The sequence below is a fragment of the Cydia strobilella genome, chromosome 18 (genome assembly GCF_947568885.1).
Source record: "Cydia strobilella chromosome 18, ilCydStro3.1, whole genome shotgun sequence".
Taxonomy (NCBI): Eukaryota; Metazoa; Arthropoda; class Insecta; order Lepidoptera; family Tortricidae; genus Cydia; species Cydia strobilella.
Genome location: NC_086058.1, coordinates 2,474,033 through 2,497,910, shown reverse-complemented (window position 1 = coordinate 2,497,910; position 23,878 = coordinate 2,474,033). Strand labels below are relative to the sequence as shown.

The window sequence follows — 23,878 nt, the reverse complement described above, 5'->3', positions numbered from 1 at the left end:
ATGAATGTTATTATAAATCTAAATAAATAGTATCAAGGGTTGTCTAAATTATATCCGTAAAACTACTCATCAAAAACGACAAAGGTAATGGATGGCGATTACTCGAGCGTGCGCCTATTGTGCTCCAGAAACAAAGACCACAAAGGTTCTTCAACAAATATTCACACGGCGATTCCGACTTTGCCATTGTCACTGTGCACTAAGCGTTTTTTTATCCACGTGAGTCAGCCAGCACGGACGCCCTCACGGGGACGCTCGACCGCACACATAGATTTCCTTGGAACCAATCCAATATTGTCAGCCTGTGTCTTCTAACAACTCGTTTAACGACGTCTTAAAACGTACCCTCCGTTATTCGTATATCAACCAGTATCGATTAGTTCGACGTAGGTAAATATACCACGTGTTAACGACTTAGCACTTCAAAAGGAATTATGCAATTAAATAATTGCATCAATCGTTAGCGGAAAATGTAATGTAGTAAAAGTGCAATGTAGATATGTACTGTGTCAACTTTGTGCATATTGTGTTCTTGGCATTGAAGAAACTAGGTGATTGACGTAGTTTCGATCCACAAAACTGCATGTTACGTTATGGATACATATGTTTATATAACAGTGAATGACAGGTTTACATCGATGTACTTGGATAAACATTGGCTTGTTAGTAAATACTGTGATGTTTTCAAGAGAACAATGCGTAGGTAGCTGCAGTAGAGGTGTTTCCTTCTTGGCTGACCCATTTAACACGTTAGTCAATATTTTCTACAACTAAATCTTCGGGAATTCGGATATCCGACTCGTTAAGAAATTCTTGGCATCGTTTCATTATTTTGTAAACTCTGGTTCAAATTTGAATGCCCTGTCGTTTCTTGTGATATGTATATCTTATTTTAATTTGAGATGCCAGTCACGGAATATATTGGTCAATAACTATTTCGTAATGTCTTTTCAGAATTGCGGTTTATGCCTGGTTTTATTTCTGTAATATACTGTTTATGATAATTATTATAAAAGAATGACGTTAATCACTAATGTTATTTTTAGCGGAAGTATAAACATTAAGTACATCATGGTGTTTGGTACCTATTGTTTATCGACACAACATATGCTAAATCAACTGTAATGAATCAACTTAATTTTGTTATGTCAGTATTATGTAGTGTTACATCATTTACATTAAGTAATGATTGCTGCAATCAGTATAGGTCACTAAGTAGGTAATAGGTATAAGATGATTTCATACGTCACTGATCAAAAGTCAATAAATGCTGTTTTCTCCTACATCCAGCCGTTGTTTACCTTCCGCGTTTACGTTTGTCGTTCACTATTTGACATTGACATGTGTCTGGCTTGGGGACAAGGGTGTATTGATCGATTTAAAATGAAAGCAAAAAGTAATAGTATAATAATCTTCATATTTTATTTTCTCTTTTCGATTTTTAGCATACAATAATGTATTCAGTATAAAACAATATTCTTTGTTACATTCATAGAAATATATTATTTTAGTATAACTGTTCTTTATTTATCTCTTATAAACTTACAAATTACTGTTAACATTCTGACGAATTTTGTATAAAATAATACAAATATGTATTTAGGTTTGCTAGCCATTAATAATTTTATAAAAAAGAAAATCATTTACAGGCTTTTAAGTCTTTGCAGCTAGCTCCCCCATTAAAAAGTCTATAACAATTCAACTTGTTAATTGGTATTTATTATATTACTTACAATAATCTATAGAAGACAATGGTACAGAACAATTTACCGTAGCACATTAATGGTAACAAAAACAATTAAAACAAAGGCTTTAGTTTACAAAGCGTAGGCACTCGAGATTGCTACTTCATCCTAGTCGTAGGAGACATTCTCACTAATAAATACATACATCTCACATTCACTCTCTCACTGTCAATCGGTCGCTCGATTATGAAATGCTCACATTCGTCCATCATCATATTAAAACGGACGGCCTCGCATAACTTAAGTCGCGTCCTACATTTAAGAGCACCGGGTCAGTTCTCAGAAAACTTCGACGTGTCAGGGAAAATACTATTAGTGCGCAAAGCACGCTCGCACAACCAGCCAAACGAACATCGAAACTCACACTCAATCAGTCTTACATACAGCATTATTATGTCTTAAAACATTAAGCGTTAAATAATGAACACATTCAGCTAACTCAATCAAACAATGGCGTCGAAACACCATTGTGTGCCACAATGAAAAAGTTAACCTTGTGTAACATAACATGATTCGGGGCGTCCGACAACAAAATTGAACACATGGCCGCCATTCCGCGAGGGCAGCGCAGGCGGAATTTTAATTAGCAGAACATCCGCTCGTAACTTGGTTTGATGCGCCGTTGCCAGTTCCCCGCTCTTGTCGCTATCTCATTTATACACGCCTGTAAGTCCTGTCAAAACCTGTTTGGAGGCGTGTTCCATATATTGCGTTTTAACCCCTATGACCCCCATATAACTTATTGAAGGGAAAAATTTACATTCGGGCGTCGCGCAACAATACGAATTACTGTTGGAAATCCCCTCGGTACGGCAAGAGCGGCAACATCGCTGAAACGGGAAATTCGCCGTAGAACTGGCAACGTCGCGTTACCTCGTTCAGTCAGACTGCGAGCGAATGACGTTGCACGTATTTTCCTTTCTACACTATTCTAAACGAGGCACCACAATACTGATACAAGGAAAATAATTTTGTTCTGCAACTCACAATGCGAGTTTAAGCTTTCGGACGCGTGATTGCGCTAAGTACATCCCTCGAATGAAGATCCACTGAGAGGGGAGCTCATTCTCGAGGTTTCGCCTCGACACATCACTGGCAACGTAATCTCTGAACTATCGTTAACGTAGCGACTTTAACACCTTACACTAGAGTTTTTAACTATATATTACACAGTAAAATTAAGATCACAAATCGCTTTGTATGCTGCGTCCTAGCGGGCGCGACTAGCATGGAATGTGGAGGAGCTGACGCTGAGGCGATCAGAAGTGCGACTCGATGAGGCAGCCTCCGTTCGCGTGCTCCAGCACCTGCTGTTTGAGCCGGTGCACGTGATCCTTTAGTTTTACCACCATCTGTGCCAGCTCTGCGTTCTCGCCCTTCAGCAGCTTCACTTTGTCCTCCAATTTAGAGATACGCTCTAGCTTGCGCCGTCTGCACTTGGACGCGGCCACTCGATTCCTCTGTCTCTTCCGTTCCAGTTTGATTCTCTCCTGCGAGTCCATATCTATGGGAGAGAGGGGAGGCGAGTTGGAAGCGCTTGGCACGGTTTGAGGCTCGTCCTTGATGATAGGTGTCGGGTAGCGGTCGACGGGCCGGTCGAGGTCCGCGTACACTCGCCGCGACACGACTGTCGGCTGTTCGGTGTGGTGTAGTTTATGTAACGCCTCTACGAACGGCTGGGCGTACATTTCCTGTTCCTCGGTGGCGGCGGGGAAGAGCACCGGCCCGCCGGGTGTAGGTGTCGCTGTTGTGATCATGCCGTTCTGGATGATGAGCTTCTCGAGCTCGGGTGACCCCAGTTTCAACAGTTGAAGGTCCGGGGAAGACAGCAAAGGGGGTCCGTTTCGCGCTCTCTTTCCACCCCTTCCCATATCCAAGTCCAGGGTCAGGTTCCGTTTGAGGTTTTCCACAGGACCGCTCAAGGGAAACTGTTCGTCATAGAAAGTAGTCTCCATGCCGTGGCCGGAGTGTCGAACCATGTGTACGCACTAAACGCTCTGGTATCACTAAAGTCACTGCGCGAAGTTTAAAACTTTTGGTTGCGCACCGCACGTCCTCTTCGTTCAACGTTCAACTTGTTTCTAAACATTGTTAAGCAGCGAACACTGCTTATATGTCAGTGACTCAGATAAGCTATTTTTAGCTGTCGCGTGATGAGGGCGCTCGCTGGTTGGTCGGGTATGACGTGATACCGCGCCGAGCTGCGCTCTGATTGGCTGGCCGGATCGTAACGAAGCGCGAGGCCTCAGCGGGGCTGTTTACGACTTCGTGCGATTACCGAGAATCGCTGGCTCGTTTTCCATTCTAAAGCCGACAATATCGTAACGGTCGGTCGTATTATATCTAAATTTATAAAATGTCACATTATAAATAAGCAGGTATTATGTTTGTACAGGTGGAGTAAAGTGTAATAATACTAATAATATCAATTACAGAAACGTAATACGTATGAATATTTCGTCACCTGTCGACAGCCACGCAGTGACACGAAGATAAGCATTTATTTGGTGTACCTAATATATATATATGTACTTGAATATGTCTTATATCTATTTATAAATTTTAAAGCAAATGGTGCTGCGTATATTTTTACTTGCCTTTTTAACAATGCATTATTCATTGAAAGATTAACAATATTAACATATTATAAACTGCAATAGATGTCATAAATTAAAGAAAAGTGACGAAGCCCTCCAGTGGTGAAGGCCGGATTTGATTTGGAAACACAAATCAAAATATATAATACAATAATTTGATTTGTTCCCAAAATTGTTAATATTAACATAACATCTATTCTCACAAAAACTAACAAAACATATACTTATTATTATGATGGTTACCAAACTTGTCTCCTCAAAAAAATTAAAATCATTCAAGCATTCAGTCTACATCACTATCACCACTTTTCACCACCAATACTGACACTGACACTACTCTCAAACATTTATAAAGCAACTCTCTTAAGGTGTATAAAAAAATATGTATTTAATTTAACACTTCAACTCACCTTCAGCCACTTCACCAACTGCTGATTGTCAGTGATTTGAGTGATTGTAAAAAACAAACTATTATTTCCACCAATCCGTGTCCATCATCCGTCATTACGAATCGCTTGTAAATCGTGCAATGGAAACAAAGGAGGCGGGGCGCGCTGCCTGCACGAAAAAATATTATGCGGGCAAAGCGGGACAGGGTCATACAACCGCGCACGGGAGCGAGCAGTGCGGCAACACTCCCTCTCGCTCAGATAAAGTCCGGCACTAATAATAATAAGAAGGAAAATAAAGTGCACTAAAATTCCCGCGTTTATGATTTTGGAAGTCATTGTTTTGTAAAGACGATTTTATTGTTACTGTGATAAAGCTTAATTGACCTTGAATGGCTATTCGAAATTTATAACTAGAGACGAGATTATATGCCTACGGTCGGTCAAGATTTTTAGCACCTTTGATTAAACCCTTAATAAATTACGTTACTAATAAAGTTTTATAGTTAATTTATTTTATTATAGGTACGTCCTCTAACCACCTTAAAGGTTAAATTGATATATATATATATATATATATATATATATATATATATATATATATATATATATATATATATATAGGTACAGGGGAAATACAAACAAACAAAAGATAGGGCAGCGATGCGTAATAAATACCTAAGTAACAAACTAATGTAATATTTACCTATTGTAAAATGTAGAAATAATTCGAGGCAGAATACATTTATCATTTTATCAGCAAAACAAACCTCCCGCCAAAGTCCCGTTTTCGTATTTCTCTGTAAATAAGCTATTTCATTGAAATGTTTTTCTTAACAATATAAGTTTACACCATTAAACTTAAAAACATACAGTTTTAAGATGGTTTTAAACATATTTATTATATGATATTTATTGTTATTTTGATTAGAGTAGGATGTAAAACGGATGTCAAAACAAATTTAAACAAAAGCGCCATCTAGCGTCCAGTAGTAAAATTTAGACTGACTGATGTCAGTAGGCTATTCACCGATAGATGGCAGTGATAATCATTATTTCAGCAAGGCGGGATTTCATTCTCCTATACCACATACGGTCCCGTTTTTACCCTTTGGGTATGGTGTTGTGTTGTGTCGTGACTCGTGACGCATATCGGTTTCATTGTGGTTTCATACATTTAATAATTTGTCTGATGCACGCTGCCTCAGACAAATTTGCACGCAATCATATTAAATGTATGAAACCGATATGCGTCACGACGTGGTCACGACACAACACAACACGACACGACAGACAAAATATGTGAACTGGGCTTTATTCGGGCCCAGAGCGCCAGGGCCCCAAGGACCAAGGGTCTTGATGCGGAATGGAATACAATTTGGTAAAAAATAAAACTACACATTGTATCATAAAATAAAAATTTGTTTATTTTCTATTTATTTTAAATTTCATCTAAAACACATTTCACAACAGTAATTCACAGTCACAAATACGATCTAATAATATATTTTACAGTACATATGGCGCTACTTTACCACACTAGTGCGATAATTAGCATATTACGTAACTATGTCGAAAATTTAAAGGGCCATATGTACTGTAAAACGTACGATACACGTGCGAATAGGTAATTTGCAACTCGTGTCGATTTAAAACACTCCCTTCGGTCGTATTTTAATTTATCGCCAATCGTTTCGAATTTCCAATTTTTCGCACTTGTATCGTCAGTAGTCAGGTCTAGCTTACCGAAGATATCTAAAATATTGACAAATTGTTGTACTTACACACGAAGTGAGGTAAATGTATTACCTAAATAATCTTAATAATAATATTTACAGTGTATAGTCACAGAATAGTTAACATTATTTCGTACAGAATTTAAGTCCCCGGCAAGCTCGGCCGAATTTCACCTTCCCATACAAGCGGAGTTTCGGTCTCATTTTAAAACTACGTGTTGGATTGTAATGAAACTTTGCACATACAATAACATAAGGAATACTGTATTTAGTATACATAGCTCCAGTCTATAAAACAAACGAAATAGAGCAAAAACAAGTTTTGTATGAAAAACTTAATTCACTGTATTTTTTTAACTATGGTATCTGAAGCTACATAAACTAATTACAGACAACATATACCTTATCCTATTGTAAGTACAAAGTTTCAGAGCAATCTAGCTAGTCGTTTTAAAATGAGAGCGGAACTACGTTTAGTATGGAGAACCAAGCTTGCCGGGGACCGTACCGTTCAAAGAACAATTAGTTCCCGCGACAACCGCCGCATGCGCGCATCTCATTATGCTATTTACTATTGAAGTGTAACCTATCGATGTTCCGGAGAATTCTTCTGTGAGATATCGATTACCGAAATCTCATTTGTCCGATTAAATATTTTTACAAAACCATAAATTTTTGTACTTTAGAAAAAAAAAACTGAAATAATATTATAAAAGAAAAAGTAACGAAGCCCTCCAGTGGCGGAGGCCGGATTCGAACCTGCGTCTAGCTATCGCGGCTAACGCCATGAACCCCTAGGCCAGCCCGTAACGGCGGAACGCGTCCAAATTTCTCGGCTATATAGGGTAAATCGTCTAAAGGTGTCCACTGTCCACGATTTACCTTCCCAAAATTGTAAAAAATTTGATGTTACATTCGACATAATTATGACATTTTGGCAAAAAGACTACGCAATGACAGGTACCTTATTTATATGATATGACGAAAGCCATTGGCCCCGTGCGTCACATACTAAATTTACTAACGTCATACTACTTACTAGCTATGATCCGCTGATCACCTACACTATAGATTCTCCAGTTACTTGGCAGTAAGTCTTGGGTCTACCAGCCGTAGGTCTTGACCTGGGCCGTGTTGCATAATAAACTACAACCAATGAGGATATAATAAGATAGAGCGGTACTGTCATAGTAAATTTTGTAACCACTGTAAATTCACTGCCATCTATCGACATACTTTGAAACTAAAAATGAAGATTTATAAAAATACGTTAAAATGTATTTAAATATGGATAAATGATTTTTTTATTTGCATTAATTATTTTTATATGATTATGACCCATGTTCTTTCACTGATATGCGTTTAAATTATAAATAACAAACGAAACTGTCAACGCCCTCTATACGAGAGTAGGCCAAAAGTAGTGGCGCCATCTGATCGAGAATCACATTTTCGTGACATTCGAGGCACGTTTTTTCCTTAGACTGTATCCATCTATTACGGAGTAAACTAATATTCCAAGCGGAATAATTACAATTATTAGAAAAGGAGTTCCGCTTATTATGTCACACGGCCGTGGTCAATGTTCCGTACTCCCTGCTCTGCTACATTAATGACATTGACAGTTACTTGACAGTGACGGAGACGAGCCGTATGTCGTCATATGGCTTGTCGGTCTTGGGGTTAGTCTTGGCCTGGCCGATGTTTTGGACTATCTCCATGCCGCGTACTACGCGACCGAATACCGTGTGCTTGTTGTCTAACCATGGCTGAAATAAAAAAACATCCAATTAAAGTGAAAAATATTAAAAAATAAATAATAGTTTATATCTAAGAAATTATGTCAATCAATCAATATTTTTATTTGTTAAACATATTGCAGGAAAACTGCAAAAATGCCCATTGCGTTGGTATGGACATGTCATGCGCCGAGATAACGACCACCCAGTTAAAATCGCATTAAATATTGACATACGTACAGTCAACAATACTATTCGCTTAGCACATTTGCATACAAACTTCTATGCAGGGGGGGTACCTTTTCTCTGCAGCTGACTGTACGAGTAAACAACCTAAAGGACGCCCAAAAGCAACCTGATGGAGAAACCTTCAAATACTGTCAGAGAAAATCCCAGCTGACCCGTGTGACAGAGCCGAATGACGAAAAATATTCGTAGGGCCGACCCCAAATGAAATGGGAAAAGGCACGGAGAAAGAAGAAAGACGAAGAGAAACATAGTGGACATAGGTGTTACAATTAATTACTTAGTACAAAGATAGATATAACTCCGTAATAGATGGATACAGTCTAAGGAAAAAACGTGCCTCGAAAATCAAGAAAATTTTATTCTCGTTCAGAGGGCGCTACTAGTTTTGGCCTACAGTCGTATAGATGGCGTTGACGGTTTCGTTTGTTATTTAACATTTTTAACGCATATCAGTGAAAGAACATGGGTCAAAATCATAAAAATAATTAATGCAAATAAAAAAAATCATTTATCTATATTTAAATATATTCTATCGTATTTTTATAAATCTTCATTTTTAGTTTTAAAGTGTGTCGATAGATGGCAGTGAATTTACTGGGGTTACAAAATTTACTATGACAGTACCGCTCTAGTATAAGTTACTCTATGCTTAGTATCACTGTCTTACCAGCATTAGGTGTACTTTATACACCTCTAGGTAGCTACAGCTAGGCAGCGGTACGGCGTGCGGCTCCCGAGCCGAAGGTCGCGGGTTCGATTCGCGGCTTGTTCAAATGAGTTTCTAAGTACTTGTTTACGAAATATCCTCGGAGCAGGAAAACAACTGGGCTAATCCCGATAAGGCATCCCCTCTGGGTCAAAAAAATATATAAATTCAGTACCACAGCATAGAGAAATAAGTAAGACTAGAGTGCTCACTGCATGCATCAGTTTTGTTACCAAAACTACTATAAACATCTAGCGTCAAGTAGCGGAATTATCAGTTTTCATCGGAAGAAAAGTTACCTCCTTGTCCCACCGACGCGATATCGCACACGCTATTTCATACATAAAATTCATGAAAAGTCGAAACCCCGGGGGTTTTTGACTTTGTCTTTATACTCGAGGGGTTCAATTTAACCAGGAAAAGTGCTACGATGCTGAGGACCACCACCACCATCACCATTAAATTATTCTTACCGTAGGCGCCAAAGTAATGAAGAACTGGCTGCCATTAGTATTGGGTCCGGCGTTTGCCATGCTGACCGTGTAGGGGCGGTCGTGTTTCAGGTGTGACTTGAACTCGTCCGCGAACTCGCCGCCCCAGATGCTCTCACCGCCTGTGCCGGTGCCTACAAATAAAACGTTAACAATCAAACATCGTAAACATTGAGAACACTATTAACTAAGCGGGGACTAAGGTTACCTGTTTATTTATGGATCAAGGATTATAAAAGATTTTATCCACATCAATATCATAACCTTCCAATGTCACTAAAGCGTAAACTCGTTGAACACACAAGATTGAATAGGCTGTTACTGAACCGGTGAGCTCCATCTTAGGCCCTGTCTTCACTTTCCATCAGGTGTGACTAGGGCCAATCGCCGATCAGTTAATAAAAAATAAATTAAAAAAAACATGTGTATTCTGCCTGTCCTAACTAGGGCTCCCGGTATCCGTGTTACACGCCGAAACGAATACCCGTGTTCTTAAGCCCGGCGGTACTAAGAACCCGGTTTACACGGAACCGCCGGGATTCGAAAACGTTTCGAAGGAACGTTCCCAAGAAACGTATCTCAGACACGTATCTCCGTGTACACGGGTACTTAAGACCGTTCCGAACGGGTCTGAATACTCCGAACCAGTTTGAGCCAATGTACAATGGTAACAAGGTCCACTTTCCACTATTATTATGTTGACTTCAGATGAATTCGTTTGTCGTACGATTTTTAAAGTAAAACTTTTATTCTATCGCCCCAATTTATTAAGTTAACATTAAAACCGCGATTTTAATACCGTAATTCGAATTAATTTCCGAAATTTTTTAGTTAAATGCCTACAATCCGAAAAAAGTTTCACTTGCATCGTGGTTTCATAAAACCGCACAATTACTTTTTTTTAAATCGTTTTTAACCGTATTGATAAAACATAGGTACTGAGCCATCTTCCTATGTTTAATAGTAGGTATATATAATTTTTATTTTAAACTATTTATATCATTTAATAAAACCGATTGCTTCTAAGCTAATTACATAAATTTGATATCGATCATAGTTTTTTTTATAATTACATTATGGTATTGTAATTTTTCGTTAATAATAGGTGTGCAGACAGAATACAATATTAATTAAAAATAACAGTTTAATTATTTCGTGGTTATTTTTATCTCGGATGTATTACTGCTTTGCGAAAACAACAAACCTGCCAACGGCGCAAAAAAAGTTAGGTACACAAAAGCGGGATTATCGAGTAATCATGCTCAAATGAAAAGCAGAATTTTACCCACGAACCATAAAAACCCATACTACCTTGGATAACTTGCGATAATATTGCTAATTACATTAAGATAGATCTTTAAATTGGTAATCATTCATAATTCACTTTGGTCACTTTCTCACTAGCGTTCAGGTAATAAACTTAAATGGTCCATCCATCCATTGTTTTCCAATATCCTTTTGTTTGTCATCGTCGAAAACATGTAGGTTCCCAAACTACTATCACAAGTGTCACCGCGAATTATAAGCTTTATGTCGTAGTAATAAGGTCAAAACATCTGCACAAGAAAATGTTTTCCATTGTTTTGTAGCCGCGCCGCACTAAAAAGCGTTTTACTATGGTAAGAGGTACCTAGAGCAAAAACAATTAGAATTTATTGAGAAGGTGCAATTTTATCAAGTTGATTTAAAGTGTTTATTAATAACTAGCGACCCGCCCCGGCTTCGCATGGAGAGTCAAGCATAATAAAATACATTCTGTAACAAGTATTCACTTCGGAAGCCTAATAAAACTAAGACTTCACTGTCCGTCTGTCTGTCACCACTCACTAGGCTGTATCTCATGAACCATAATAGCTAGACAGTTGAAATTTTTACACATGTATTTCTGTTGCCGCTATAACAACTAAAATTTAAAATTAAATTTTGTACGGAACCCTCGGTGGGCGAGTCCGACTCGCACTTGTCCGGTTTTTTTAGAAGTTAATAATGGGTTAATTATTCTTAAAATATAGACAGACAGCCATCGCGCACTTTTTTGTAGACTTTTTTCCACCATACATTGTGTCGTTATATCTCAAATAGATTGGGCAGCGTTTCCGATTAAGCTCCTGGCCAGCGTGATTTTTTCTAACTTCATTAGCAAACATCGTCATATTTCTACCAATTTAAACAAAACCTTAACAAAATATACACATAAACATTCCCAAAGAAAAACTTCATTCATAGGTGAGGTCTGGTTATCGCGAACATACAGACAGGCATACGGACGCGGCGGGGGACTTTGTTTTATAAGGTGTACCTACACTACATTATATGACAAGAAATACAATTTCATATCATGTTCTCAAATTAAACTAAAAATAAAGAAGCAAGTTAAAAATGTATTTTTTTATAAATACTTACCTAATGCCAATTTCGAACATTAGTTTGACTTCCTGCCTACATACTGAACTCGATGGTTCTAATTTTTTTTTTAAATAGGTACTAGCAGGTTTTTATTTTATTTTATTGCTAACCCGCAACGTAAAAAAAAGTAGCTATTTAAAGTGCTATATAAAATACTACTTTGATAAGAAGCGTGAATACTCGTAATACCTATTGCAAGCAAAAACTACCTGCTCAAGAAAGGGTTTTCTAAACCGTTTATTGAATTTCGACTCTATGACCCACGGAATAAGGATAAATATGACAGAAACTCGTCATTAATCTTTTGTCTATTCATTTGTAGCTGGCGTTCGTTCCTTCGCTACTATCGTCAAGGACGTGTCCGGAGCCACGGATAAATAAGATACGTATCTTCGAATACCCGTTTATCCGTGTACACGGGTCTTAACTACACGTTTCTTAATTAAACGTGCGGAACGGGCCAGAAAACCGTTTACGTATTATTCGGAAACGGGTATTCGAAACGTGTAAACGAAACACGGATTCGACCGCGAGCCCTAGTCCTAACCTACGGTGCCCAAACATGGTCGCTCACCGAGAGTCAGAAGTCCAAATTGAAGGTTCGCCAGCGAGCAATGGAGCGCAGCATTCTAGGTGTCACAAGGATGGATCGCATCCGAAAGACTACACTGCGCTCCAGAACAGGCATAGCTGACGTAGGGGGGGAAGACCGCTAGGCTGAAGTGGGACTGGGCAGGTCACGTCTGCCGCATGCATCCGGATAGGTGGGCTAGTATAGCCACCAAGTGGATGCCGCAAGAGAAGCGCGGACGTGGCAGGCCCAGGCGGAGATGGCGGGACGACTTAGACACTGACCTGTCGGGTCCCCCGTCTGCACCATGAACCCCTTAATGACGCGGTGGAAGATGTGCCCGTTGTAGTATCCGTTCCTGGCGTGCACGCAGAAGTTCTCGGCGGCTCGCGGCGTGTCCTTCCCGAACAGACGGATGTGGATGTCTCCCAGCGACGTGTGCAGGATGGCCTGCTCGTATATGCGTTGGACGCCTGGAAATTAATACATTATAATTAAAACGAAACGTCCGACTCAGGCCATAAATAAACGTAAGTTTTTACGTGATTAAGTCCCGTGTTTGTTCAAAATTATAATAGTTTTGTTCGTAAAAAAATTAAGATTAAAATTAAGATTTGTTCCGAGTCCTACCTTGCCCTTCCGTCGCCGAAATGATATCTTCTTTGGACGGTTTCTCATTAAATATATCTCTGTCAGCATCCGGGCTCTTTATATCATCTGGACTTCTTCTAGAAAACATGTAGAAGCGGTTCTTCTTGTAGGCCGTGCAGAATAACGTCGGGTCCGTCTTGATGTTGAGGAGCGTGGGGTTCTCTGAGCCCTCCATCTCGAGGGTTGAGGCCACTTTTGATTGGTTGGTTCGGCCCTGTGAACGACATATTTCAACTGTTTAATCTATAGTTCGTTTTTTTAACATTAGAAAGAAGGTAAGCGATCTTGACGTTATGTTTTAATAAAAATAAAATTGTTGATAAAACTCCCTGCCGATATTATCTCGAGAGATTACAGGAAGGGGTTCTTCAAGTAACGAATGCGTTAATTTCTAAACAGCAACGAGCATGTGACACCTCTGAGGTTACCAGGGCATTTTTTGTAAAGAGATACACTCGACTTTTTTTCTAAGGTAGGTAAATTTAATGTTTTCTCTACTGAGAATCACGAGCTCTTTCGATCCAACTAGGAGAAAAAAAGCGTCCCAAGTTTTATTCTTCCATTTCGTTACCATTTTTGAAACACTTTGTACGCTGGTAACGGAATGGAGTACGTAAAATGTATGACAATTTTGGGACATTTTTTTTATCCTAGGAGGTTGGATCAGCTCATGATTCTAAGTAGAAATAACATTAAATTTACTTACATTAAAAAAATCTAGTGTATCACTTTACAGAAAAATGCCCACCAATGTCTATAGGCTACCATTTCTCAATGGTAAGCCTGAGACGGATTGACTTTAATTTTAAACTGTAGAAAAAGTGATCAACTGTTTCAAAATCAGGCAAGCTGATAGACATCGAGTATTAAGGACACCCCACCCCGATATTGCTACCTATTTGGTTAGTGCAAAAATTATAATCTGTAATAGATGTCATATATTAAAGAAAAAAAGTGACGAAGCCCTCCAGCACAGATTAAATAATAGTTCTTACGAACAGATACTTATCTGTCAAAGAAAACGCAAATACCTACCGTTTTGATACCTACACAAGAATACAATGGAGTGACCTTCAACGCACCGCTCCCCGCACCGCGCGCGCCGGCACAACGCTAGGGTTGACGACGACGCTCCTTTTAAACACTTAGGTGTCTTAGGTAGATATCTAGACTATAAATGTGCCGTAAAAAACATTACCTACATCACATCTTTAAAACAATTTAATAGTACCTACGTAGCTTGTAACTATCGTAAAAATAATAACAGTAGGTGTAAGTACCTATATTGATAATGTCTACTTACTGTTCCTCATCTGTCAAAAGAGGAAAAAACTATATTTTTTATTTGTTTTGTTGTTTCTGCATCCATCCACACTACAAACTGTGTTATTTGTTCGTTACTTTGGCATAGCGCGCGGTGACGTGCGTTCGCAATCGCGTGTGGCAACCAACTGGCTAGCTTTAGTACCGCCGGCGGGAAGCGAGTCGTAGGTATAAATCCGAGCTAGCGCGGAGTTCCATAGGCCTGCCTCCAGTGGTGAAGGCCGGATACGAACCGGCGTCTTTAGCTATCGCGGTTAACGCCATGAACCCCTAGGCCACCTCGCCACAAAGATAGTGCAAAAATGTTTATTACTTATGAAGTACCAACGTAATAAACCTGAAATAGAGCTAAGTACCAACTGACCTGGAAAAGTGACAAGTGCAACGGCCTTAGGTTCTCCGGCTTGCCCAGCATGGTGACGCAGCGGTTGGTGACCAGGTTGACGATCTTCACGCCTAGCATGGTCGCGTACAGAACGAAATGGCCGCTCGCGTCGAAGGTTATGTTCGCGTAGTGGACAGAATCGGATTTTTCTAGGTCTCGCTCGGTGGCCATTCTGTGAAAAAAAAAAATTGTAAAGTATTGTGAGGTCTAAACATGACAGCGCACGCTATAGCGTATATTATACATTAAATATATATTAAAACACCCGTTTTAATATATATTTAATGTGACGTTGTGAAATAATCACGTATTTAAGTCGAAAAACGCCGCCCGTCTGCCGTCTGCGCCGGGCCGCCAATGCAAGCTCTTGACAACACTCCTCGGTACGGAGTGAAACATGTGCGCTTAATGCGTGAGTGACCTGTTTTAATATAATATGTAATATGTCTGTGTCTCACGTAAGTTTTGTTGTTAAAAACGTCCATCCGTTAACCAGGCTTAAAACAAAGTTAATAACTTGTGTTGAATCCTACCTCTGCTGCTGCTACTGCTACCTGACATGACCTTGAACACCCTCCGCTCCGTCCGAATTCCATGTTGGGCAGCTGCTGGTGCTGCAACTCCTGGAATCTCTGTCTGGAGGCTCTTTAGCACCATGACCAGACTGACACCTGAACACCCTCACCTGCGTCCGAACTCCATGTTGGGCAGCTGCTGGTGCCGCAACTCCTGGAAGCTCTGTCTGGAGGCTCTTTAGCACCATGGCAAGACTGACACCTGAACACCCTCACCTGCGTCCGAACTCCATGTTGGGCAGCTGCTGGTGCTGCAACTCCTGGAAGCTCTGTCTGGAGGCTCTTTAGCACCATGACCAGACTGACACCTGAACACCCTCACCTGGGTCCGAACTCCATGTTGGGCAGCTGCTGGTGCTGCAACTCCTGGAAGCTCTGTCTGGGGGCTCTTTAGCACCATGGCAAGACTGACACCTGAACACACTCACCTGCGTTCGAACTCCATGTTGGGCAGCTGCTGGTGCCGCAACTCCTGGAAGCTCTGTCTGGAGGCTCTTTAGCACCATGGCAAGACTAACACCTGAACACCCTCACCTGCGTCCGAACTCTATGTTGGGCAGCTGCTGGTGCCGCAACTCCTGGAAGCTCTGTCTGGAGGCTCTTTAGCACCATGACCAGACTGACACCTGAACACCCTCACCTGCGTCCGAACTCCATGTTGGACAGCTGCTGGTGCCACAACTCCTGGAAGTTCTGTCTGGAGGCTCTTTAGCACCATGACTAGACTGACACCTGAACACCCTCACCTGCGTCCGAACTCCATGTTGGACAGCTGCTGGTGCCACAACTCCTGGAAGTTCTGTCTGGAGGCTCTTTAGCACCATGGCAAGACTGACACCTGAACACCCTCACCTGCGTCCGAACTCCATGTTGGACAGCTGCTGGTGCCACAACTCCTGGAAGTTCTGTCTGGAGGCTCTTTAGCACCATGACTAGACTGACACCTGAACACCCTCACCTGCGTCCGAACTCCATGTTGGGCAGCTGCTGGTGCCACAACTCCTGGAAGTTCTGTCTGGAGGCTCTTTAGCACCATGACTAGACTGACACCTGAACACCCTCACCTGCGTCCGAACTCCATGTTGGGCAGCTGCTGGTGCCACAACTCCTGGAAGTTCTGTCTGGAGGCTCTTTAGCACCATGACCAGACTGACACCTGAACACCCTCACCTGCGTCCAAACTCCATGTTGGGCAGCTGCTGGTGCTGGTGCTGCAGCTCCTGGAAGCGCTGCAGGCTCTCGTCCAGCACCTTGCTCAGCCGGCCTGACACGAAATTGAACACACGCACCTATTATACCAACATAAACACACACGTAAGGTATTAACACAGAATAAGTAGTACAAAGGGTTCACTCGCCTCAACTATAGTTTGGTACGCAAGTTAGATAGTTTAGTAGGGCAAAATGCAGTCAGCCACGCTTGGTCTTATTAATAATACTGTAGTCACAGAATAAATGTACGCGATAAAGTACTATTTAGGTTAATAGTTTAAAATTTAACTTTAGATAACTTTGGTTTAGTCAAGTTACGCACAATTGTGAGGTTCCTTATGTTGTTTACCGCAGAAAATTCGATCAAAATTCGTGGCAGACGAACTACAAGCCATGATAGATCAAGCTGGGCGCAAATTTTGGGTTGAAAGCTTCAAATCAATCAATCATAGGTATTGAATTATACATAGTGTGTCTACAACGGACTTATTATTTAGACGCCCGGTAGGCACCCTATATATATACAGTGGCGGTGACGGTGCGTAAAAAAATTGTAGATAAACCAGAGTCCATTTGCCTTTACTTTTCTTTATGAGCTGCAAGAAAAGTGCTCTATTCTAAATTAGGAGGAATCGAATTTTATGGACGCCCCACCTCGGTCCCATGGCCGTCAGGCGTGCACCACTGTCACGCACTCATCCATTAAATGTAATAAACTTTGAACCAAATACCTTCCTATCCAAGCTGATGGAGGCCATCTTCTTCCCGTCCGGCGAGAACACCACCGAGGTCGGGTAAGTCTTATTCTTCACGAAGTCGAACAGGTCCGTGTCCAGCTTAGAGTCAAACTCAACATTCTTCGGGAACTTGTATTCGTGCTTTGGCCCGGTCCAGTATTCCACTATACCTAAAATGTATAGGGTCATTGAGCTAGTTTTCGTCCACTTGACGAAATTCGAATGTAAACCTAGATTGCTGCACAAATTTGGACTTATTGCAATCCTTAATGTCTAAACAATATATATATCTACATGAAAAATATATTTCGCAAGAAGCAAATTAAAAATGAAATATTATTTGCTAATCCGTCAAGTGGACGAAAACTAGAGAATGGACGGAAACTAGCGCAATGACCCTACGTCATTAGAATTAGTGGCCAACGCGTAATAATCATGTTTCAGCCGAAGATTCGGTTTCGCTTCGCTCAAAAAGCTGCCGAAATTTTCGGCCGCGCCGAATCTGTATTTTCTGGAGTGCCCAACTGAAGCTTCGGTTTCGTCCAAAGGTTCGGCTTTGGCCGGAACTAGAGAAAAACCGAGCCTTCGGTTTCGGCTAAAAATTCGGTTGAACACTGATAAAAATAGGTATAATTAAAATATTGTATAGTGGTTTTTAGTCTTTGTTTTACTTTTTCAATTTTTACTCAATAATCATTACTGAGGTGTAAAAATCGTGAAAGTTTAAATCAGCACTAAATTAATAAATATTAGGGGGACATCTTACACAGATCAACTTAGCCCCAAACTAAGCAAAGCTTGTACTATGGGTGGTAGGCGACGATATACATACTTATATAGATAAATACATACTTATTAAATATATTAATAACGGGTCACTCACGCATTTTAAGTCGAAAAACGCTCGACATGTTTCACTCCGTTTCCGGCGTTTTTGGACTCACGGAAGTTTTGTTATTAAAATACATACTTATACTTAGAAAACACCCATGACTCAGGAACAAATATTTGTGTTCATCACACAAATAAATGCCCGTACCGGGATTCGAACCTAGGACCATCGGCTTCACAGCAATACCAGGCGTGTCTCACTGTGCGATTTCGTCGCATCGCTACAAGTACCTGCGGCCGCCTCAATTTTGAGGTTTTGCCATAGTAATTGCCGCACACCGCTATGGAACGGACGTCTGCACGCGCTTGCGCCGCCTTGCGCGTACTAGTCGCGTTTTGTTAGGGAGTGAATCTTCTGTACCTACTACTATTATATATTCTGTGGCAATACCAAAACAATTGCAATACCAGCTTTGTCGACGGACACCGCTGTTTCATAAACTGGGTTGTAACGGATGGTGGCCACTGTGCTTTGATGGAGGGTCTCGAATGTGTGGAGCGGGGCGCCCGAGGCCTGTGTGCCGTCGAAAATGTGGATCTTGTTGCTGCCTTTCTCTGAACTGTAAACAAATGAATACGTAAAAATGTGCACTTAGAAAAATTACTACCTACTGTCCGCGCGCGAATTCCGTGCACGGCTGAGGAATGTTGGGCGTCATGACAGTAGTGTCATTTTGTACGTACGCCCCCCCCCCCCCCCCCCCCCCACTTAATCGAATGCACGGAATTGGCGCGCGGACAGTACAAGGCGCCATTCATTTATTACGTAAGACGATTTTAGCCACTTATCCCCTATGTAAGAAAAAATAAGAATACGCTGACCCCCTATATTACGTAAGAATCTAAAGGAAAATATGAATTTACATTTTGTTTGTTTTAGTGTTCATTTTTCAAAAAAATCATTATTGAAATGTTTATTTGTACCTACAAAGGTACAGTAAGCAGCAGAAGTTGCTAAGCGGGCGAGGTGTTCCACCCGCCATCTTCAGTTACCCGTGAACAAGATGCATGTAACTGCGTCGAAATATCGGGAGCTCGAAAACAATACAAAAGGTAATCACTGTTCATAACCCGATGTAAGTCTACTAAGTAAAGCCTGACCAGTAATATATGATCACGCGCCATGTTGCGGAATTTCACTGGAACTAATTTTTTCATACTAAACTGAACTGTCACCCTATACATGAGAATAACAGCGCCCTTTTGACAATGATCATATATTACTGGTCAGGCTTTAGTATCACAACTATCACATCAGTATTAACAAAGAGGATATAATAAGATAGAGCGGTACTGTCATAGTAAATTTTGTAACCACTTTAAATTCACTGCCATCTATACTTTAAAAAAAAATGATTTTAAAAATTAAGATTTATAAAAATACGATAAAATGTATTTAAACATGGATTCAAATTCAAAATTCAAAATTCTTTATTGCATAAGACACACTTATTTCATAATATAAGGTGATGGAGCCACCCGGTAAGCAAAATGCCTGTGTTGGGTGGCGCCGCTCTTCCTTCAGGTTACATAACTATATTATAAGTATTACGTACTTATGCTAAACTAATTAACTTTTATTTACTTACTAGCTAAAAATTCTATATGGATAAATAAATAAATGATTTTTTTATTTGCATTAATTATTTTTATATGATTATGACCCATGTTCTTTCACTGATATGCGTTAAAATTATAAATAACAAACGAAACCGTCAACGCCCTCTATACGAGAGTAGGCCAAAACTAGTGGCGGCATCTGATCGAGAATCAAATTTTCGTTATTTTCGAGGCACGTTTTTTCCTTAGACTGTATCCAAGTATCCATCAGAATCCATCTATTACGGAGTTATATCTCTTTTTTGGTGCAGTGTTTCAGTTTTCCTGGCCCGAAGGCCGGCCCGCCACACCGCGAAAGAGGCCCGAGAAGATGGTTAGGTTAGTACCCTCGGCCCATGCCAGTACGCATACCGAATGAACCAAGCCGGCCGAAGCGAAGAGAAAATGCACGCGCGGCCTATATGCTTTGGAATAAAAATCTTGTCAGCGCGAGTTAGCGGAGCGTACAGCGCCATCTAACGGCAAATTGAGTAAACTTTCATTCACAATTGTCTGTTATTCTTTACCATTTTTAGGGTTCCGTACCCAAAGGGTAAAAACGGGACCCTATTACTAAGACTCCGCTGTCCGTCTGTCACCAGGCTGTATCTCATGAACCGTGATAGCTAGACAGTTGAAATTTTCACAGATGATGTATTTTTGTTGCCGCTATAACAACAAATACTAAAAACAGAATAATATAAATATTTAAATGGGGCTCCCATACAACAAACGTAATTTTTTTTGCTGTTTTTTTCCGTAATGGTACGGAACCCTTCGTGCGCGAGTCCGACTCGCACTTGGCCGGTTTATTCGATTAAACCACAATATGGATAGGTGAAGTATGATAATGCTGTATCTAGATTGTCAACTGTACATTTCTGACAGGCAGATTTACCCTCGTAAAGCTCAATGTATACATACACATTTTTCTAATAACAATTTCTTAGGTCGGGTTGCACCAAACCGTCTGTCACCGTTTTAGCGTTCGCTAAATTTTATTGTATGGGAAGTTTCATAGTTCTCTGCAGCTTGACGTTGATCAGTCTGTTAATTGTGGTTGGTGCAACTGGCCCTTAGTCTGTAATCTGTAACCCGCGGCGGAGGGCCCTACTTATAATATAGAAGTTCCATGTGAAACAGGGGCGCTCCAGAACTACCATTGAAAAATACTTTTTTTCAATAAATTATACATATTTGCTGCAGTCTAATTCGAACTTTTAACCAAATAAAGTAGCGTTTCTTTTAAATATATTAAAAACGGGTCACTCACGTATTTTAAGTTGAAAAACGCTCGACATGTTTCACTCCGTACCGAGGAGTGTCATTAGAACGGACGGAGTTAAACATGTCGAGCGTTTTTCAACTTAAAATACGTGAGTGACCCGTTATTAATATATTTAATATGTCTGTGTCTCACGGAAGTTTTAGCATTTCTTTTGTTTCATTCCATTTTAAAACAAACGAAATCAATAGCTTAGTAGTTCTCGAGATATTTAGCAATGTGACAGACAGACAGACAGACGGACAGAGTCGCACCATACGGGTTCCTTTTGTACCGTTTTGATACGGAACCCTAATAAAAATAGGATAACTTTGTGTGGACAAAGTTAACACCAAAAATTCAGATTCAGTACTTTAAGATCCTTACACTGCCAATGCTGAAATGGGATCGCCGGCAGAATGCACCCACTCCACTCGGTACGGCTCAAACTCCACTGTGATCATGTTGATCATGTCTGGAACATACAAAATGGCGTCATTTTAATGGCCACTTTGCTATGGTAGATCTAGGTGGCGCTGTCGGTAAAGCCGCCCAGTGTCTAACGTGAACTAATCTAACCATGGGCGAAGTCACATCTGAGGGTTTTCAGAAAAAAATGCTACCATTTACTTTTTTTCTAAAAACTATTAACTTTTGGGTTATTTAAGACTCAGAATCACGAGTACTATTGAATGAGACAAAGAAAAAGTCTCCCCAGTTTTTCATACTTTTGGGTGTCAATTTGTATGTGCGTGACATAGTGGAATGTACAATTTTAATACAAATTTTTGGGACAATTTTTTTTTATCATCAGGATTGAATATGCTAGTGATTCTGAGTTGAAAGAACCCAAAAACACCAGGATCTGTGAGAATCAGGTTTTCAATATTTATTTTAGAAAACACCCAGTTAATGGCTCCTCCACACGTCGGCCCAGCATAGGCCAGTCCAAAGGATGCATTTATGCGTTAGAGGGAGCAAGTGATATTGCTATCTCATTCCACCGCATAGTTGCGTCCCTTAGTCTGGCCTACGCTGGGCCATCATGTAGAGGAGCCATAAAGGATTGCAACTTTAGCTAACTACAAACACGCAACGGTGAAATTGACATGCTTACCAAAATTGACAACATCAAAGACTTTAAGCGTCTTCTCCGGAGATGCGGTGCACAGCAGGGATCCAGTGCTGTTTGCTGCAATGTCACTGATGGTGGAGAGGTGGCAGCGGAAATGCTTTACAAACTCTATGCCCTCCTCCTGAAATATCACAAAAAAGAGGTTTAATGTACTTGATCAAATTTTTCTAAAGAAATGCCTTGCTGGTTTTTCAACAGGCAAGCTGCCTTGCGAGTTAATTGCTGCGCACAGTAGCTTGGTCGGCATAGACGTGCCTCGGTAGGCTTGTATTGGTCATGAACTAAGAACTGTTACAGAAAATAGACTGAAAATGAAATGGTTCACATTCACAATGACGCTGACATGAGTGCGAACAAGATAAAAGAGTGACAAACAGTCCTAAACCTGAAAAGTATGAAGGAAAATCAAATATTTTTTATTGTGCCAAGCTTTTTAATTTGGTTACTTTGGCCATCACTATCTACCTGATGCTGACTCTACAATGTGCAGAGTAGAGGCACTAAAACCAATGTACATAAACAGAATCCGTCTAAGGTAACTTTGCACTAACTTGGCAAGCAATAGTGTGAAAGTTTGGAGGTGCCACCATAATTAATGTCATTACCGGGTCTAACGCGATTAAGTTTCAATATTTTACCTATTTTCAGACGTTTCTATTAGGTTGCACTAGCTGTGTTCACACAGAAGACTCAGGTCAGGTCAGTCGTCCGTGTCCACAGCCAGTGCAACCTAGTTGAAATGTAGGAAAAAAGGTAAAATAATGAAATTTAATCGCGTTACACCCGGTAATGACATTAATTATGTGTACAAAACGCAAGAGTTTAAAGTGTTATGGTGGCACCATAATAGTCAAATTCCTATAAAAATATGATACTCAAAAAGTACCTGTTTCTTCCAAAATTTGAGGTGTCCATCTTGACTGGCTGTGACAATGAAGTCTGTTTTGGTGACAACTACATGTGAGACCACATCTCTGTGCATGTAACTCCGCTCGTAGGTCTCCGAGGACGGCAGATTCTCCAAATACAAGGCTTCAAACTCCAGAACTGAGACAAAAACCAAAAATTTAGCACATGATAAAATCACTTTATCTTCAATGTCATTAGTTTTTAAATTAAATACAGGTCCCTTACATACTTTGTATTTACTACAGGGCTAAAAGACTGCATACGTGCATAGTACCTTTTCTTTTCTTATGTTTGGGTACAGCCGCCTCTGAAGGCATAGGACCGATCCAAGCGTCGGCATCTTCAGATTCGTCTGCTTTGTCTGGGCTGGCCGGCCTCTTTTCCGCGGACATGTTTATTGATGTCTTTTATTGACGTTATATGCGAGCTAGGCTATTAAAATAAGTATGTTTTGATAAATTGTGATAAGACGCTATGGAATTAAAGCCGAAAACTATTATAAACGAGTTGATTTGACTTTGACAAATGAAATGACACTTATGACAGCATCATGTTTTTTTTGTGAAGG

General features: G+C 40.4%; 2 protein-coding genes across 2 annotated transcripts; both read right to left on the bottom strand.

The window, feature by feature from the left end:
* Positions 1–1,397: 1,397 nt before the first annotated feature.
* LOC134749300 (transcription factor JunD) lies at positions 1,398–3,840 on the bottom strand. Its single transcript, XM_063684198.1, has one exon. It carries the CDS (start codon positions 3,722–3,724, stop codon positions 3,005–3,007), a length of 720 nt encoding a protein of 239 aa, XP_063540268.1. The 5' UTR covers positions 3,725–3,840; the 3' UTR covers positions 1,398–3,004.
* A 2,292-nt stretch (positions 3,841–6,132) lies between these two features.
* LOC134749467 (peptidylprolyl isomerase domain and WD repeat-containing protein 1) lies at positions 6,133–23,837 on the bottom strand. The gene is made up of 12 exons (XM_063684400.1): positions 23,585–23,837; positions 23,288–23,448; positions 22,384–22,522; positions 21,654–21,741; positions 18,812–18,963; positions 17,507–17,682; positions 16,734–16,852; positions 14,968–15,160; positions 13,260–13,494; positions 12,914–13,102; positions 9,635–9,786; positions 6,133–8,236 (listed from the first exon to the last, which is right to left on the bottom strand). The coding sequence occupies exons 1-12, from the start codon at positions 23,700–23,702 to the stop codon at positions 8,093–8,095; spliced, it is 1,866 nt and encodes a 621-aa protein (XP_063540470.1). The 5' UTR covers positions 23,703–23,837; the 3' UTR covers positions 6,133–8,092.
* Between the last annotated feature and the right edge of the window lie 41 nt (positions 23,838–23,878).